The following is an 18,931-nucleotide window of genomic DNA, read 5'->3' on the forward strand; positions in this document are numbered from 1 at the left end:
AGATGAGATATAAAAATTTCTTAAATCTACGGCAAGTTTGAGAAAATATATCAATAGATGAATGCGTTGTTGGTATTTAACGCAATGCAATTAAAACCAGTAAGGTAGTGAACGACGTATTGCGAGGATATATATAAAGGAGATCGTATCGTCATATGTTTCTGGTAGGGACATTGATTTTACAATTTTCAATGATTCGAGGACAGTTTAGAAGATCATTATAATTATAATATATCATATTATAATTATAATATATCATGATAATTATAATACGTAGAAGGTATGGATTCATTACAGTGCTTGACAGCTATACGTAGAACTCTGTGCTGAAATATGATGCTCAAATTGTGGATCCAATATTGGCCTAATTAGAGCTCAATAGAGTAACTTTAGAGTGTTTATATCTCAGAAGAATTTGACAATTCTCGCAATGAAAATTCAATTTTCAATTCAAAATTTAAAATTCAATGCCCTATAACTGCAAAATTTAATATTTGTGAGTTTTGTAATGGATATCAAATCTGTGGAAGAAATGATAACTAGATTGCGTATTGATCTATTAAATTTCAAGTTGTATTCGCAGTCCTCGCAATATCTCAATGTGGAAATTCTTTTGCGTCACTATTACGATACTGAAAATTATTCTAAAGCCACCATAGAGATTCTTAGTCAGTTGTAAAATCGGTGAAAATATTTACACGATCAGAAACGTCGTATTGTTGAACAATCCTATTCGATACTCACGACCCTTTCGATCGCTCGAATAACCGCTAACTACTTACGGACAGCTTGTGTAATTGTCCTTGAAATTTCGCACCACTTGGCGGGGGTCCCGATGTCATCAGGGTAGTCACGTGAGCGCGTTGGATCCTGACAGCGACGACATTCCTCTACCGAGAACGGTCAACGAGTTCACCCTGGCCAACAGCTTCTGGTTTACAGTCGGCACGCTTATGCAACAGGGCAGCGATCTCAACCCCAAGGTAAACGTGTCACCACAGAGTCCGGCAGTCGAGAACAATCACTTGCACAAATAAAATCTTCGTAACACACAATCGGAAGCTCGTTGGTTTCTACGAATCCATTCATCTCGAATGTATGCATATACAACCAACGTTATTCGACGAAGAAATGGCACACTCGCGTGAATCGTTGGAAGAACGATTCCTCGGATCGATTCATAAATTTTATAGGTTTCATACTCGCGATACATACAGTATAGATCCGACGAATGAAAATGAATGAAAAAGCTCGTGACTTAAAATCGACTAAAAACATCTCGAGACACATAGCTGAGCTAACAACGATATCACGAGACTGTAAAGTAACTTGTATCTTGTAACGATATTATCCGCCATAAAGGTGAGCATTTAAAACGACCTCGTGAAATTCGTAGTATTGTCATAAAGGTAGCAAGTGTGGAGGCACAAGCCGCGTGCTCTTAACTGCGTGCTTAGGACCGGGCCACAGGAAAGCCCGGTTTTATTTACCAAACAATTACGGAAACAACGCAGCTTTGCCCTCGCTCTAGCCTTTATTTTCTGGTTTCTTTGTTTCGTCTTATTCGGTCCGTTTTGAAGGGTAGGGGGAGAGGGGCGAAGGGAATGCAGTTTCTCTAATTTCTTCTCGCGTTTCTGAGGACACTAGTTTTCGTTGTTTTTAATCTCAGTGGAAGTGTTTTCATCCCTTTTGATGCGCTTCCTTTGGAGAAATTAGGTTTCTAATTCCGTTTGTTAAACTGAATTCCTGGAGAACTTAATGTATGTTATGTTTGAATTAAAAACACCCCATAGAGTATAATACAAAGACAGGGTATTTCGAATCTCGTGTTTATCTAATATTTCATTATATTTCCAAGACCGTGAAAGCGAGTGGTCTCATTTTTCGAAAAGTTTCAAAGGAAGATGATCCATCAAACTCGAGCCATAAAATGGAACGAAGTCTAACGAGCTTCCCTATTTAACAAACGAGAAACATCGTACAAAGCGCAGAAATGTTTCAAGCACCATATGAGTACATCGTGTGACTCTAAACGTAGACAAAAGGAGATCAGGAAACAGATACATTCGTTTACATAATCCGCGGATAAAATTGGAGGATGTTCACCGTTCTATTTGTCTAGTATGCCTTTTAACTTCACGTTGAGAATAGAAGAGCAAAGTGTCTTATTCATCCTAGCGATATCTCTTTTTGTTATCGATTGCGCAGGATCTTAAGCAGACGAAAGATCTTTTCTCATTCAAGTAGCACGAATTGAAATAGCGTGGATACTTTAGTTGCACCGACGAACACGACAGGAAATCTCGATAGAAACAGAACGATCGAGTATCGAGAGATCGCATGTCACCCCTGCATGCACATAGCAGCCAAGCACCTTACATTTCGTTCGCCTCACTTCCGTCGTATCGTTTCCGCTGACAGCTTCTCCTTCTTCCTGTTAGTCCGACTAAATCCAACGGAATTACCGCTAGAGCAGATTTCTTACGATTTGAAAAGTTTTCATTCGCAGGCTTAAGAAAATTTCTGCACGTCATTCGGGAAAGTGAGTCCTCTTTACGCGGGAAAAGTTCGAACGTGGAGCAAGTAGTTTCGCGTAGAATTCGACAACGAACTTCTCTGGTAGTCGAGATTACTATGGGAAATCTTTGCTTTTAATCTTTTCTAGTCCATGTGCGAAGTTTGATAGATTAGTAGGTTACATAAATGGAGCCATAAATATTTGATGAGACAGTTGATAACTTCGAGAACAACATATTTTTGCAACAACATATTTCATAATCGCCATGTCCGTCGTAAGTGCTACGTCCGGCGATAAAAACTGCATGTAATAGCTGTTTATGAAGCTACGTTCGCAGCAGGGGTTAAAATGCTTTATAGGGCGTAAGTTGAAAATTTGCCTCGAGCTTGATGTAATAACGTTACATGATCCACGATGCGGTTAATTCATCTTACACGCTTGGTAGCAATTTCGAAACCCGCCACTAAGTAGTTGCAAAGCAATAAGAGCGCTCTAACTGCATAAGATTTATTTTAGAACCCCTTCTGATTAACACCATCTTCCAAGCAGATGTGAAATAGTCAAAAAGGAATCCAATTTGTACCGAATTACACACAGTTAGAAATTGTTCGTGCGCCAAGAGTTTACTATATACCCTTTTCCACTGAATTGAATCTTCCCTGTGGCCACAGACATAATACCCAGCGAGGTGAAAATGGTTTCTAACGAGACGAGAAACACCTGTACGACATATGGTGCTAGCCGGCTCTGGTGGCATGTGTGTACATGCGGGGTTGTCGTTGCGAAGTCCGCGGAGAATAGCGATTCTACGCGGCTGCGAACTCGATGAATCCCAGACATCCGCGTAAAAAGGTCGGATTCGAGAGTGCTAAAGCGCGATCGCGATCCCCTCCTTTCATTGAAAATGCTGGAATAAACGGGAAAGCGCGGGAAGGCGCTCGCGCCGCGCGGGTACCGCGAGAATTCCTCTCGCTGGAAACTTATCGTTCGAGAGATTTTCCAAGTCGTATCGGCGATGTGACACGGCGAAAGAGAAAATAGAGCAGCGTAATCCTCGGTCTGCGAGATATTTGCCTCGACACCGTTGGCGATATGAATAAATATCAAGAAACGGGCAATTTCTTTTCTACTGCGGTGGGTATAGCGAAACCAGCCACTTCTATTCCATTTCTTTCATTCTTTTCCTCGCGTTAACAGCCAAATGTCTTTATAAATATTTCTAGAGGAAAATTAAAGCAAGGAAAATTATACTTTGTAGAAGATATTTGAAAGATCTATAGCGGCTGCAAAACACACACTGGCTCGTGTAGGTATTTGTATACTTACCATAAAGAAAGTATAGTACTTACTTATATGGTAATTTGAATAACATCTTTCATATCGTAAAGTAGAAGGAATTACATATTAAGAAATGTTTCGAGTCACGGTAATCGTTAGCATGAACCACTTGGTACTATGGCTAATGGAACGAAATATGCCATTAGTGGGCTCAGAAGGGTGTAAATGAGACCGCATATTGCATTCTTCGAGTGGAACGTAGCAGAGACACGAAGCTCTTAAATCGTCTCCCGACCTCGATGCTCCACTGACGTGGTTTCAATTGATCGTCGAGGCTCTTTATGGGCTTCCGGGGCACGGAGATGCGATATCGAGGCGACACTCGCAAGAAAACCGATTGCCAGACGAACGCCAGTTATTTCGATACAATATTTCGTCGTAAATATTTCATCACGTTATATTTGATGAATCTTCTTAAAGTCTTTAATATAAGTGGAGAATTTTATAAGCTTCAGCGTTCGTACATTTTCCACTTTAACAATTAATTAAAACAACAATTAAAACATAATGATTTAATAAACAAAATTATCGGGTAATCTGAAAAACTATATAGTGATAATAACGAAAATATGGATTTCACTTAAGGATTAATAAATATTTAACAATATGAAGAATTCATAGAATGACACAAATTTCATAATAGATATTGTGAAAAATTTATACGCATCCGATTTGGAAAAAAAATGAAAGAAATTGGCTAATAACAACTTCTTGTTTCGCTATTCCACTTGGTCGGTAGTTAAAGGGTTGCAATTTCGAGGCGGCTCGAACGATTTCCGAGAAGGAATTGCTCGCGAGAGGGGTGCAATTTTCCATTACGTAAGAGGCCTATCGATCGTCATTATCAGGCAACCAGCACGAGAATTGTTGGCGGAATCTGGTGGTTCTTCACGTTAATCATCATCTCCTCTTACACGGCGAACTTGGCTGCCTTCCTCACTGTCGAGAGGATGATCACGCCGATCGAGAACGCGGCAGATCTCGCGGAACAAACGCAGATTTCCTATGGAACTTTAGAGGGTGGAAGTACGATGACGTTCTTCAGAGTAAGTATCAAAGATTATCAAATTGTTTAAAAGGAAATTTAAATACGGAATCAATAGATGCGAGAAGTTGTGAGTGACGGATTTAATGAACATCTCCGCAGATACGCAAAAGTTTAGAACACGTTGTTAGCAACTAAAGCAAAGTTTAACACAGTTGTGTTGAAACTTACCTGCATGAAATTCTATACTCGAGGATCAAACTAGTTAAATCAAGCCAATTTTTGTAGAATTTGAGTGGTAGATTCGAAAAATGCCGAGTATAAGTAATGTAAGTCCAGATATGCAAAATAAAAATTTTTTATATTGCAACAAAAACTAGGAACAAGAAGAAATTTTGTTTTATAATTGTCCTCTTTCTTCTCGTATATACAATAGAATCATAGAATTAACGTAGTCTCACGTTTGGTCTTCTTTTTCTCCAACACAGACAAAGATATAAATTCATTGATATTAATTAACGTCACGTGGCTCATTGTCTACGTAGCAACTAGCATTCTGCAAGAGTCACAATTTTCATTCGCATTCCAACCGCGTCTTACGGATACTTTGTTGGACGTGAATCGCGCGTATATTCATAATTCGTTCGAAATATTAAAACCATAAACATACCGTTCATAATGAGAGACAAATTCGACTAATTATCACGGGAGGTAGCTTTCATACCGGCGAATTCGTCGAATATCCAAGCTTTAACGCCGACTTTTAACGTTATTAAATTCGAAACGACATTTCAACAACGCGTACCCGCTAAATTATATTAATATCGCGATATTGAAATAGCACTTTGCGCACCACCGTGGTCACTGATTTATTCTCAGGACGTACGTTATTACTAAACTCGGCACGCGCCGTTTTCGAATAACTGGGAACGCGATCGGAGAAATTTGAAAAAAGCATCCTTTGTAGCGTCCATTGTATCCTCTTCGTTATTTCGTAACCAATACTCATGAAAAAAATATACACCGATACGTATACAGTCTATCCGTTTTATCTGCAAACACGTAAATATCTCGAGAACTATGGGTGATACAAAAACCTTGAAAAGTCTTATGCAGATTATGTTTTTTATCCTATATCCTTATAGCCTGCGTCAAAATATTTTCAAAGCACCACATACTTGTATTCTTTGCATAAACCACTGTCGAGATATTAAATCCTAAATTTGATATGCCGGAGGCATTGGCATTACCTGATGTACCTACCACCACCGGGTGTATATATACTATGTATACTATGAAAAAGAGCCGATTACGTGTGTATGTGTGTGTGTGTGTGTGTGTGTCTGTATGCTAAATACTATTCCATCCTCCGGCAGAATTAATATCTCGGTAGTAGTTTATGTAAAAAATACGAGTAGTGTTTCGAAAATATTTCGATATGGATAACAAGAATATGGAATAAAAAGATATACTTCCCATTTAAAATATAACTGTGATTTCTATATGGCTTTTCAAGATCATTGCAAAGTATAATAAATATCGGCATGATATGTATCTACCGTTCGAAAACGTGCAACATGTATTTCGAACATTTTTTCGTATTATTCGTAGTTTTCGAGGTATCTGCGTGTTTCCAGATAAAACAGACACACTCTATATTTCTAAATGGCAGAAAACACAGCGCGGATATACTATGCTTCACAAACGTGTTTGATTAATTCGAAATAGGGCAAAATGAAATTCCTTCTACGCTTGTTTGAAACGAATATTCAAATGACAATGAGAATGAAAACAACCAGTTGCGGAACAATTAAACAGAAAACACGTCGCGATACTGAATCTCCTCTCATAAAAAATTAGTATACGATCACAGTGTGCCAAATTACCTGTAGTCCCGATATGATATGCATTTTTAAGAAACGCACACGCAAACAGGCAAACGATAATTGTAATATTTGCAATAACAGGACTCGAAGATTGGAATATACAAAAAGATGTGGGAGTTCATGGAAACGAAATCGCCATCGGTATTCGTGAAAAGCTACGAGGACGGAGTGAAAAGAGTGCTCGAGGGTGACTACGCTTTCCTGATGGAATCCACCATGCTCGATTACGCTGTGCAACGAGATTGCAACCTCACGCAAATCGGCGGCCTGTTGGACAGCAAAGGTTACGGGATTGCCACTCCGAAAGGTAATATCGGAAAACAATCGAAGCCTATTTCTGCGGTTCGATCTAATCATAAAGAAATGTCCATTTTCTTTTTTTTTTTTTTTTTCGTTTTTTTATACTCGCAGGAAAATTCACTCTTCCCCAACATATCCACTCTGTGTAAAAAAGTTGAAAAATTCTTGATAAAGCGTGCCAGAAAATATCATTCTCTTTCCCGGTGGAGTAATAAATTCACAATTGTTTATTTAGAAAATATTTTGTAATCGCTCGGGTTGCAATGCAAGCAAGCTTCTTCGCGTTATAAAACATCCTTCAAGGTGTTTAGCTTCGTGAAAATTATGCTACCACTTTGCCGCGTTTTGTTCTCGCGTTTAACGTTTTGCGGTCTTAATTAACACACATGCATTGTGAATCGAAACAACGAGCCTGGCAAGCGTACAAAAGCGTGTCGAACGCTTCACTTTCGCGATATAATGGCCGGCTTGGTACCGTTCGAGCGGTGTACCACGTAAGAAAACTTGCTACGCGGCGAAACAAACACGTAAATATCGTTCGCTGTTAATATCGCACGGCGGTGGTTTGCAGCGCGAGAAATTGCACCGGAATTTAGTGGCAAGCGGTGAGAAAGAAAGGCGTGAACAGCGTTCCGTGGCAAACACCGTAAAGTTCAAAGATTTGTAACTCGCCCGAGTATAAAATCGCGCTTGAATGACTGTGAAACGGAAAGAAACACGACGACTAAGAAATCCGGCGTTTTCGTTGCGAAATTCGGCGAAGTTCGTCGCTCGCGCGCTCTTCCGTCGAAGGAGATTTAATTAACGCCGAGACGACACTGGGTCCGAGTTTTAAATCCGTGTAATTCGGTTTCTCAGCGGGCAGACACGAGCTGAAAGTTACGCGCAACTGCTACATAGTCAGACGAGACTGGTCGTTAAGCAATTTCTTAATTGGAATAACGTGTCTGCGTTTTAACTCACTCTTTCGACGCCTCGTTTTTGGGTCCGTTTTTAATAACGAATCGTCGGTCGCGTGACGAACATTCGCAAGTTTTCTCGCAAGCTTGCGAGCGGAAGCTATCGTACGTCTTTCGACTTTGAATGAGCGATTCGTAAGAATTAAGAGAGGAGGGAAGAGATCCAGTAGCTCTCCGTTCCGTTTCGTAGTCGCCTCGGGGAACTAAGAAGGACCAGTCGGAGCAATTCCACCTTCTCGAGACGTTTCTCTGAAGTCGGGACGTTTCAAAGACGGGATCACCGGTTCCTTGACCAGCCTAACGAAGCCGTTTTATATGCAGGCTCGCCCTGGAGGGATAAAATATCTCTGGCGATTCTCGAGCTGCAGGAGAAGGGCGTGATCCAGATTCTATACGATAAATGGTGGAAAAATACCGGAGATGTGTGCAACCGGGACGAGAAGAGCAAGGAGAGCAAAGCAAACGCGCTGGGAGTCGAAAATATCGGTGAGCCCAACGAGAATTAGCAAATTTGACAATGTTTTTCCGCGTTTAAAAAGAAGGCCGAGAATGTGAGAAAGCTGTAATTTATCTCCAAGAGGAAAGAAGGTATGGAGATAACTTTGTCCAATTTTGAGATAGCAAGTATCGTGTGAAGAGTTGGAATAATATTATTTCAAGTCATCGGTAATGTTTCTTAATGATAAAAAGTTTCGTTAGTTATCTTCATGTAAATTTAGTTAGGAAGACTGGAGAAGGGAGGATAAGGTTGAAATATCGGGTGAAGTGTTAAAATCTCTACTCGAAATTGTCGATAGTAGTGTCCTTTGATGATAAAAAGTTTCGTTATTTGTTTTTACTGCAGATTTTATTGGAAAGAATAGACAGAGAAGAACGGTGTCGAACAATGCCTGCTGCGAATAGAGAAAACGATTTTATACAGAACATAATTGGCACGGTGTGAAATGTTTGAGGTGGAGAATTTTCATATAACGAATGTTCCGTTAATTAAATTCGAAATACCGAAACAATGCCATCGATGTCACTGGCGTAAAACGGCTGTCTATGTCGGAACGAGTCGATCCAAATGAATTCGTTTCACCGAAATAATTTGGAAGCCCTATAAAACGTCCACGTCAAATAATAAACGTTGAAATAAAAACGTAATTATAAAATAATACGAGTAAAACTGAATCTACTTGACGTCTCTCTATTAAAGTATAATAATAGCGAAGATATTTCTCGATAATAATCACGATAACGATCATATCGGGAATTTGAGCCGTACAATATACATATAATGGTAGATGGTGCTATAGAATTTTCCTGAAAATTTGAATGACTGAGTATCGTTGATCTAGACTTGCTATAATTATACTCTGTAATTTACCAACGTAAATGAGGTCGATGAAACGTGTACGGAACAATGGCGTCGAAATCATTAGGTTCGTTCCGATCGTTTCTGCATCCCGTGCAGTGTGTAACTAACTTAATTTGTGGGCTTTCGGCGAGCCTGTCAGGTTACATAATCAACTACGGATGGATTTCAATCAAATATAGTACAGTTACGTAACATGCCATTTCCAGACTGCCAAAACCCTTTTGCAAAACTTAAGGAAGGATATCGATCGAGAGATAAGAAAGGGAATGAAATATAAAATTCTAGGTATTTATTTCTATTTGTACAGAAAAAGCAAAAATCAATATACGCTCTTTTGATTCGAAAAATCAGTTCATTAGCTGCGAACACTTCACACAACAAACACCAACAAAGAGAGTAAAGTGTCGACACGGCGGAAGTGCAACACAAGACTTGGAATGCTTTCAAGCTCAGAGAAATCTCGCGAGATGTTCGTGGAGAATTTTTCTTGGATGTCCCGTGGAACCCTTTCCGGATTTTATGGAAGTCACAACAGATCCTCGCTTTTTATTTTCTCTCGCCGGTCCTTTGTATCCTTCTATTCCTTTTTTCCTACTAGCGGAGAATTCCTGCCATTCATTCTTTCTCTCCTTTTTCTCCTCTCGCTCCTTGTCGCTGACTGGCCTGCAACTTAGATAAGTACCCACTTTGCCACCAGCGCGAACGTACTCGTCGAGACAAGAAAAAGGACAAACGATTCTCATACACCTCGTGAAATTTCAGTTGCACCACTGTTAATCACCATTTTATAAGACACGCCGGTTATTTGTAAAACAAGGGATGAGAAGGAACGATAGGAGTGTTCGAATTTCACCGTGAACTTCATCTGCAGGAACTTCAAATTTTACATTCTTACGTATTGTAACATATGAGTTGTACATGTATCTACATTCAAATAACATCCCCTCTAATTTGATAAATCCTTAACTATAATACTCGTCTATGATAAGAGAATTCTAAATTTTTAATTTTTGTATTCTACGGAATAATTACATAGCGATTCCACATTTTCGTCTGGCAATGTTTAACCTTACCAAATATCTTCTCTCGCAAAATCAATATTAAAGCTAATACAACACTGAAACGAACCGAGAATAATTAAGCTGTAGCCAAAATTACTCGAAATAATCAGAATTACTGAGCAAACGCAATCATTGGATAAACGTTCGTGCCCTGTTCCTTCTAATTGCTTCATTAAACGACCTGAAATCGTGTTTCAATTTCGTGAAAGGCGTCGTCTACGCTGAAAGGTACTTTTCGACCTGATTCGGTGACGAATACAGAAGTTATCAACGTGAAACATGAATCGTAGCGTAATAGCCAGGCGTTAAGACGTCAGCGTCGTTCCTCAACTTACCGCGAAATCGTGACGACAAGAGAAACTGGTTAGAAAATAGAAGCGCCAACCACGCGGGTGACTCTGCTATCTCCGGCGAATTGTCCTTTAAATCGCAACGTCAGCGTAGTTATGTAAATACTGCCGATATGTTGAAGCCCATTACGTTCCTTGGCCAAATAATACCGATAACGAAAGGACGCGTTCCTGCTTAGCATACAGATGAAGTTACACCGTAGACATCGAGCAAACTATTTCACACCGTCGTCTATTTCTATGTGGCGGATGCATCATTCTTTGTATTTATCGTATTGCGAAATGAAACGGTGGTTGAGCTTGTACCGATTTACTTAGATCAATTGGAAAAAGTATCGTGAATTTTGTATACTAACCAGAGAAAATTGGGTAAACTTTGGAGAAAAATACGAAACGCGGGTTTATTTAGGAAAAGGGCATAACAGCCGGAGAAATAGAAAAATCAAAGATTTTGTGTATAATTATCGAGTAAAATAGGAATTCATCAGTGAAAAGAACGTACAATTTTTTAATAAAAGACGCGTGAAATTGTTGGATGGTAGATTTTTGAACCTTTCTTGACTGTCGCAACGAATTTTCTAGACAATCTAACACTAATTCCTGAACTATCTCTGGAGAACATGAGGTGAAGCGAAGGAATTTTAATGGGAAATTGTTTTACATAATACCGCAATGCAACAGTGCACTGTAGCACATAGCGCTGAGAAACGAAGGTAAAAGTAGCAATACCCGTGAAACGATTAAGTAGAAAGTTAGGCGAGCCGATTCGAAAGCAAACAAACATAGTAAAGAACTGGCCTACGTGCAGAGATACGTAAAGTTTAAAGCATACATATGGATTTGAATTTCGCGGATCTCATCCAGTTAAAAGAGGAATGAGAAAACGCCTGGATTCGTATAAAGACGAAGTAGAAATCCGATGTGACGAGGGAATTTTTCATAAAGCACACTAATTGAGTCGTAAAGACGGTTTATTAATTTATTTGAGACACAAAGGTATTACCGAGTATCTTTATACGCTCTTTCCACTGTGATATAAAAATTGACGAAAGGATGTTTCACGGCTGAACTGCTCCAGACGGACTTCGTAATTTGTAGAGGATCGAAAGTTTTGGTGAGAAAACTTCCTTGGATCCAATATCGAGACGAGGCGCAACCGCGCGAACTATACAAAATGATCGGCATAGAGAATAAATTCCAATAGAATCCCGAAAACTCTGTAGGATTATTCTAACTTCACAACTTTATATCTAGCAAAATATAATCGAAATTCTTTGAACAAGAAATGAGATATAGCTGTGTGAAAAATGACGTGATATGACACTGCTGAGTCAACTATCTAAATAATCAATTATCAATGGTAAAAATAATAGAAACATATATATCTATTCGAAGATACAAAAAATGGTAATACTCGGAACAGCAGCGACAATTAGAAAAACGCTACAATAGTAACAGAAAATCATATAATCTTTAATACCATAAAGTCATGTAATCTTTACACCATACAAGTGCGAATAAAGCTGTTCGCATGAAAATGATAATAAAACGATAATAAATGATAAGAAAAATTACATATTTTTGGATTCGTAATTATCTGATAATATAACGATACTTTCCCTTCCTAGTCGTGTAATTTTCATGACGAAAAACTTTTCACTAAATTCAAGGGAAGCTCCCACTGAATTGTACATCCTTCAGACTATGTTTATGAGCTCGCGATACACAAGCTTTCTTTCACAACGTGAATCTTTTTCTTCTCGTGAGAGTTCCAGGGCAACATCGAAAGGAGAGTGACGAAAGAGAAGAAGAAAACGAGTAGATTCAGACAGGCTAACAAAAAAGTTGGCCACGGGGGGGCGAAGAAAGACGTAAGCGTAAATAACGATAGGGTCGTATAGATGGGAAGCTAGACAGATGGATAGATAAATAGATAAATAGACAGGCGTGGAAAGGGCGACGAAGGATGAAAACGGGAGGTCAGAGGGTGATAGATAGGAGGACAGATCCCAGGGACTGGCTGAGTCCGTTGGTTGGCAGCTACATTAACCGTGAAACGTGCACAGGGCAACACCAGAAAAGAAGCAGAGACAGCCTGCGGCGATAAAATAATGAGCTTCCGGTTTTCCTCGTTTCCAGGTGGTGTCTTTGTCGTGCTGGTTTGCGGGTTGGCCCTGGCTATCCTCGTCGCAGTCCTCGAGTTCTGCTGGAACTCCAAGAAGAACGCCCAATCGGACAGGGTAAGCGAACGAAGCACCGAGATACTTGCGTGCGATTTCGTGCTTCGCGTGTATGTGCTGCATGAGTGTATTTTCCTCTTCTTTGCGTGCAAGGCCGCTCGTCTCATCATCAGTGTGCTTTTTTTTTTATCGTTTTCGCATTTCGTATCTTTCGCCTGCTATATCTCGAAACTTCGATGAAAAACAATTGCATGACATATCGATGGTATAAATCTACCGTTTGATTTTCAAGTTTTTAATCGAGCGATTTGCCCGTAGAACGACAGAATCACGTTACATTTATTTGATTACACGTGGTATAGCCGGCTCGTCTGAGCACGCACGTTCCCGTTCTACTTGTTTGATTTAAATGCGATACTGCTCTACGTAGCGAGTTAAACACCAATCAAACAGCTTTCATATCAATCCGTTCGATGAATTTGCAAACAGATGAAGCATGCTAAACATTACACGCTTCCAAAAGCTGTGTCGTGTATCCTATGTGAAACCAGTCAAAGAATAAACGATTATGAAACGCGAAACTCACCAGAGATTCGATACGCAAAGAATTATTTATATCATACGATAAGAAGGTTTTTTTTCAAGCTTTTTGTGGTATTTGGATCTCTTTGAATATCAACATAGGATAAGAAATGCGATATGAAACCATATCGCTGTTTGAAACGAAACCCAACTGTTTGGAAAAATATCACTTCTCAATACGTATAAGATATATTAACGCGCAATAAAAAATATAAAAGCGCAAAGATTTTCGTTTTAATCGATGACAAAGTTGAGAGTATAAAACATCAAACACATTTACCTCTATATCTTGTCCTATATAACACAAAGTTCCGTAGAATTTTAACTTTACGTGACACAATGTCACTAATGAAGCTGTTACTTAAGTACTTTCTCTGACTCTTCCTCAACCCTATCGTCATTTACAACTTGTAAAGAAGCTCATCACAAGCATACCATGATTCGCATTAAAAATTCACGATGAAAAGCGGCCTGGTACGCAAGAGGAATCGCATGGTATCGAGCTCGTCTGGTGCGATCGTCTTTCTGTATCATTTGTTGGTATTGTTGTGCCTGTTCTGCCGGTCCCTGTCCATGCATCGGTGGCAAAACGAAAAAAACGTCGACTCGACGCCGCGGCACGGCAGTCCCTGTGCGCCGAGATGGCCTCGGAATTGCGGTTCGCCGTGCGGTGCGGCTCGCGGCAGAGGCCAGCCGCGAAGGCGCGCAATTCCGACGCCGCGGTGCCGTGCGACCGTTGCAGCCCGCGTGCCACCAGGAGGAGAACGCGATATTGTTCAACCGGCCACGAAGAGACTACCTACATTCCGAGCATCGAGATACCACGGTTAAATGGTGTAAGTCCTGTCCCTCACGACGGGCTCGTGACGATGGCCTCTCTTCCAGCTTTTCTTTTTCCCTCTTTCCATATTCTATTGTTATTTGAAAAGGTAGTTTACCTGGCTGTAGCACTTCTTTTATATCTACTTGTTCTATACGTACACGTGTATCACGCGTAAACGTATTATATCGCCCCGTTCTATTCTAAATTCGTCGAATTACAAAAGGTTCTGTCATAGCCGAGAAGAGAAGCCATCGGTTGAACGCGGAGCTGTGCCACTTTCACGGTAATTCAATCTCGAAGAGAATAACGTGTAACGAAGACACCCACGCGAATTATTATCAACGAACGATTTGACTCGGGAACGTACCTTGTTGGTATACCAACGCCAATTTTCCAACCTAACAATCGAAAGATTCGATTACCGTGATATAGGGACAGTCTCCATGGAGCCTACCAACAGATCTGTGCGTTTCTTTCATCAAGCTTCGAAACACGTAAGAACGCACGGGAGAGAAAACGCGAGAAGCCACGAACGCGAGAAGGGAGTATTGCAAATTGGGAAGTGCTTGCGCGAGAATTGTCCCTTGATTATCCTTTCGTATATCTTTTGTACCTCGTTTTCATGCGTTTTTTTTCTTCTTTGTATCTCTGTCTGTCTCTCTGATAATACTAGATTCGAATATACGTTCTGTTGTACATGGAGTAAATTTATTTATTTATTCGTCTCTGTACGTGAATACGTAAATACTGTATGTTCTGCATTTTGGCACGGTCCAATGTATCTTGCTACTACTAGCGAAACGAGCACCGCGCGTTTAATCACAACTGGCGCGGAGCTCTCAGTCACGCACGCTTACATTCGCAGTAATCGCTTCGACATACGCGCCCTTGTGTACGGGCGCGTGTATAAAACTTGGTTGCATGCCTCGTATTTCTATTAAACGATCGTAATACGATCCAACTCGACGACGACGTCACTTCAAATTCGTCGTCGTACAGTCGAACGCCTCTAGCCAACGTTTGTTCGCTGCCTCGCCGACATCGATCGTTTTACCGTGCATGTTCGAATTTGTCGAATCGCCTGTTCCAAGTCGAGCAAACGAACAGTCGTGAAGGGAATCTAAGAACAGCGCCACGCTTGGTACTTTATATCGATACTAGAAAGGATAACGAAACGTTTTGAAATTGGAAGAGGAAGGAATACCATTTTCTAAATTATTTCTATTTTCGTTATTTCTTTATTCGAAATTATCTTTTCCCTGTGTGGTACAGGAAGGAACATTCGGTTTTAATAGGAAAATTCTCCGGGCCATTGGGATATCGATACGATACCATAGCGTTAAGTAACTCGTAAAATTTGATTTCGCAAAGTTGCTTGCCGTTACAGTACGGCGAATATCGGCTCTTCAACACGATAGAATAGAGTGTTCGTTAAACAGCGATCGGAAAGGAACGTGGCCGACGCGAAACCATTCGCCGTGCTCGAAAGCTCACGTGAATGGTGCTTCTGATCGTGTCGGAAGTGATTTTTCCGAGCTACGTCACATTTTCCAAGCTCGTTTCCACGTAGCCAGCCAGCAGGTCCTCGGAATATCTCGAAATGTGCGTAACCACGACTACGGAGAGAACACCGATCATCAATATTCTGTTAGAAAAAATAACAAACTAAACGAAAATTATCAAACTCGTTTCCCTCGTATCTCTGCTGTCGAATAAATTCCACGGACACGGACGGAAATTCCACGGAAATTTTCTCTACTACCTGGCTTAAGTTTCGAAAAGTTGTGTAACAGTGATTATTGAATTTAATTAGATCACGATGAATTATACATTTGCAATGTTCAATCGTAACCTGTTTCGTTATGTCGATTTTAAAATGAAGTAAAATGTCCCTTACTCGATAGAAATCAAATTCGAGGTAGATTTTCACTTCGAGATCCGCTATTCAGACTAGAGTTTAATTGCAATTTAAACGAGACAGGATCAGCGGCTCGGTAGAATTTCGTTGGAAAATTCCACGGCTTAAAACTATGATCCAATCGGATTTCCAGTTTTGTAGGTTTCAGCGAGAACGAAAGGAAAGCTTCGGTCTCGAATTCCGAATTCCACTTTCGATACTTTAATCAGCGACACGATGCTTATCGATACGGCAGAATCCACGAAGAATATTTATTGCAATGCTTTAAACCTCTCGGAAGTTCGCTGACGATCTTGTTTTTCTATCGTCTCATCCGTTGATTCGTTTTGATAGAAACAAACGAGTTTCCCGTCATTTCATGAGGGATGGGTGTAGATCAATGTTTCTCAATAGACATTGTACGATTTGTCTAGACGAAGAATGATTAGAAACTGTACTCTGTACTTAGAAACTCTGCTTTATTCGTGTAGTTGAACTATTCCACTTCTATGTGTAGTAAACAATTTTGCTAAATATCTAAAGAGATTTTAGGAGTACCGCTTTCAGTTCGAAAGCTCGAAAACAACCTTCAAGAGCTTAAGTAAAAAATTTGGTGTCAATCTATTGTGTTCTACGTTGTTTTTTAGCTATTCGCGTAGTTTAATTACACCGTGTATCCAATAAAAAAATTTTCTAGACTTTCGAAGAGATTGAAAATCGGTGTTTCCAAGTCGAAAGTACCGGAATAGTGTCCAAAAATTCAAACCGAAAAATTTAGTGTCAAACCGTTCTATTTGCAGGCTTACTCTCTCGAACACAACCGAAACGTTCGGAACACAACGCTTCCGCGCGGAAACGCGGACCTCGCTTCCACCAAACTAGCGGTCTGCGTTTCACACGGTTCATTCCCTCGCTCCGCAACAACATCGCTTTTTCTCTGGGACGGGGGGAAAAAGAAGAAAGAGAATCTATCGTATATGCGACTACAGTTTCAGGAAAGTCCCTCTCGCCTTTGCTCACCGATATTTTATTGAATTTCGATCCTCGCAAACGTATACATATTTTTATCACAAATAAGTTCTTTTTTCGGGAAATCGCAGCTGGACGTTGGTCGTTCGAATCGATACGAGGCAGATTCCGTAAATCTCGGGAAAATTGAAGCGTCAGCCGATCTAGAGAAAAATAGAAAAAGAGCATGCACGGTAACGAATCTAGAGACGATTGCAGTAGAGACTCGTTGGAACGAGGCGAGGACAAGACCATAACGCGTAACGATTTCGATACGTAGGCCCACGCGAGGCGGAGAAAATTCCTTTAGGAGCTTGGAAAAAGTTATAACAAGTTTTAACGAGACCTGGCAACTTTTAATAACTCGCTCGCTCGCAGCTACGAGACGTAGAGAGGCCTCGGGGTGACCGAAAAGGATTACCCGCGACCAATCACCACCCCGATATAGCTAACACCCTTTGCTTCCTCTTTTCTCAGCAGGAGGGTGGTGCGTTGTCGATGACGGAGATGAAGAAATCATTGAGCTTCGATCAAGTGGGAGCGGCCCGTGGCGGGAACACCTAGCACAGGCCTCATCCTCATCTTCATCCTCAGCAGCAGCAACAGCAACAACAGCAACCACCACCGTGCAAAGCCACGCCCACGCACACACGTCACACACACTGCCACTCACATTCACACAGCCACAGTCACAGTCATACGCACAAGCACCAACCACCCCCACCGAGGCAGAGACGGGGCTCTTCAAGCATCGTCTTGGGTCAAGGTTAGTTGGTTCCAGATGATTCCCTACGCGCGATACGAGTACCCGCACGAGTCCCAAAAGAACTAAAATCATTTTTTTTTTTTTATTAGATCTTGAAATTGCCCTCATACAAGAAACAGAAATGTATCATGCGTGATCTTTACTTCTAGAACTATAAATTTCGACGAAATATTCGACGAAAGAAACAGAACATTAATAATACGTTAGGATAAAAAATTGTTTAATGAAAAGAACAGTGAAGCGACCATATTTAAATATGAAAGAGAAAAAGAACTACTTACGAAAAGAATATAGGGAAAAATGTCTTTGATGCGCAGGAGGTGACCATCCTGAGAGTATTCTCTGGAGATTCGACTGCGACCTGGCGGGTGAACCAGACGTGGTAATATCGCCGCCACCGCCACCGCCTCCGCCCTCGGCGGCTGTATCGAGGACCACGACCCTTTGACCAATACTCGAGGAGGTGCCGACAGGTGTGCCCGTCCAAAAGGAACTGCCCACCCAGGCCTCGGTAGTAGTGAACGTGGTCGACCAAAAGGAGACCTGCTTATAGCATATGTAGTCGCCGGGGCGGCTGAGTCGACCACAACGCGGCCCGGCTTGTGCCATCGGCGACGTTGGATCATCGATCGATCGACTATCCACGTGACGACACAACAATGTAGATTCGTTTAGTAAAATACAGAACGAACGTGGACAAGTTGCGACGTGTGCCAAAAAAAACCGGTCCATCGGTATGGATCATCCAGGACGAGAGATCGTGTCGAGGACCATGTTACCAATATACGAACAGAGACGTTGATCGAGATGGAACGCGATAGAGATACGTCGACCATTTTACAAAAAGATAAAAAACGAACGGTGGACATTGGACGAAGTTCGCTCGAAATAGCGAATGAAATTGTCGTGCTGATTGCA

At 40.9% G+C, this 18,931-nt stretch overlaps 1 protein-coding gene across 2 annotated transcripts in view; it reads left to right on the top strand.

Moving 5' to 3' along the window:
• LOC138181531 (glutamate receptor ionotropic, kainate 2) overlaps positions 1–18,469 on the top strand; it is a 152,286-nt gene extending 133,817 nt beyond the window's left edge. Inside the window, exons 14-21 of one of the 2 annotated variants that reach the window (XM_069116379.1) lie at positions 846–983; positions 4,705–4,902; positions 6,809–7,034; positions 8,308–8,472; positions 12,897–12,997; positions 14,146–14,353; positions 17,725–18,013; positions 18,331–18,469. In XM_069116379.1, coding sequence (XP_068972480.1) covers positions 846–983; positions 4,705–4,902; positions 6,809–7,034; positions 8,308–8,472; positions 12,897–12,997; positions 14,146–14,353; positions 17,725–18,013; positions 18,331–18,337 — 1,332 coding nt within the window. In that variant the 3' untranslated portion in view covers positions 18,338–18,469. The remainder of the gene's footprint in view (positions 1–845; positions 984–4,704; positions 4,903–6,808; positions 7,035–8,307; positions 8,473–12,896; positions 12,998–14,145; positions 14,354–17,724; positions 18,014–18,330) is intronic. The other variant, XM_069116378.1, reaches the window with a different exon arrangement.
• Positions 18,470–18,931: the final 462 nt, after the last annotated feature.

Source organism: Bombus flavifrons, chromosome 7 (assembly GCF_040668555.2).
Source record: "Bombus flavifrons isolate JBK064 chromosome 7, iyBomFlav1_principal, whole genome shotgun sequence".
Classification (NCBI taxonomy): domain Eukaryota; kingdom Metazoa; phylum Arthropoda; class Insecta; order Hymenoptera; family Apidae; genus Bombus; species Bombus flavifrons.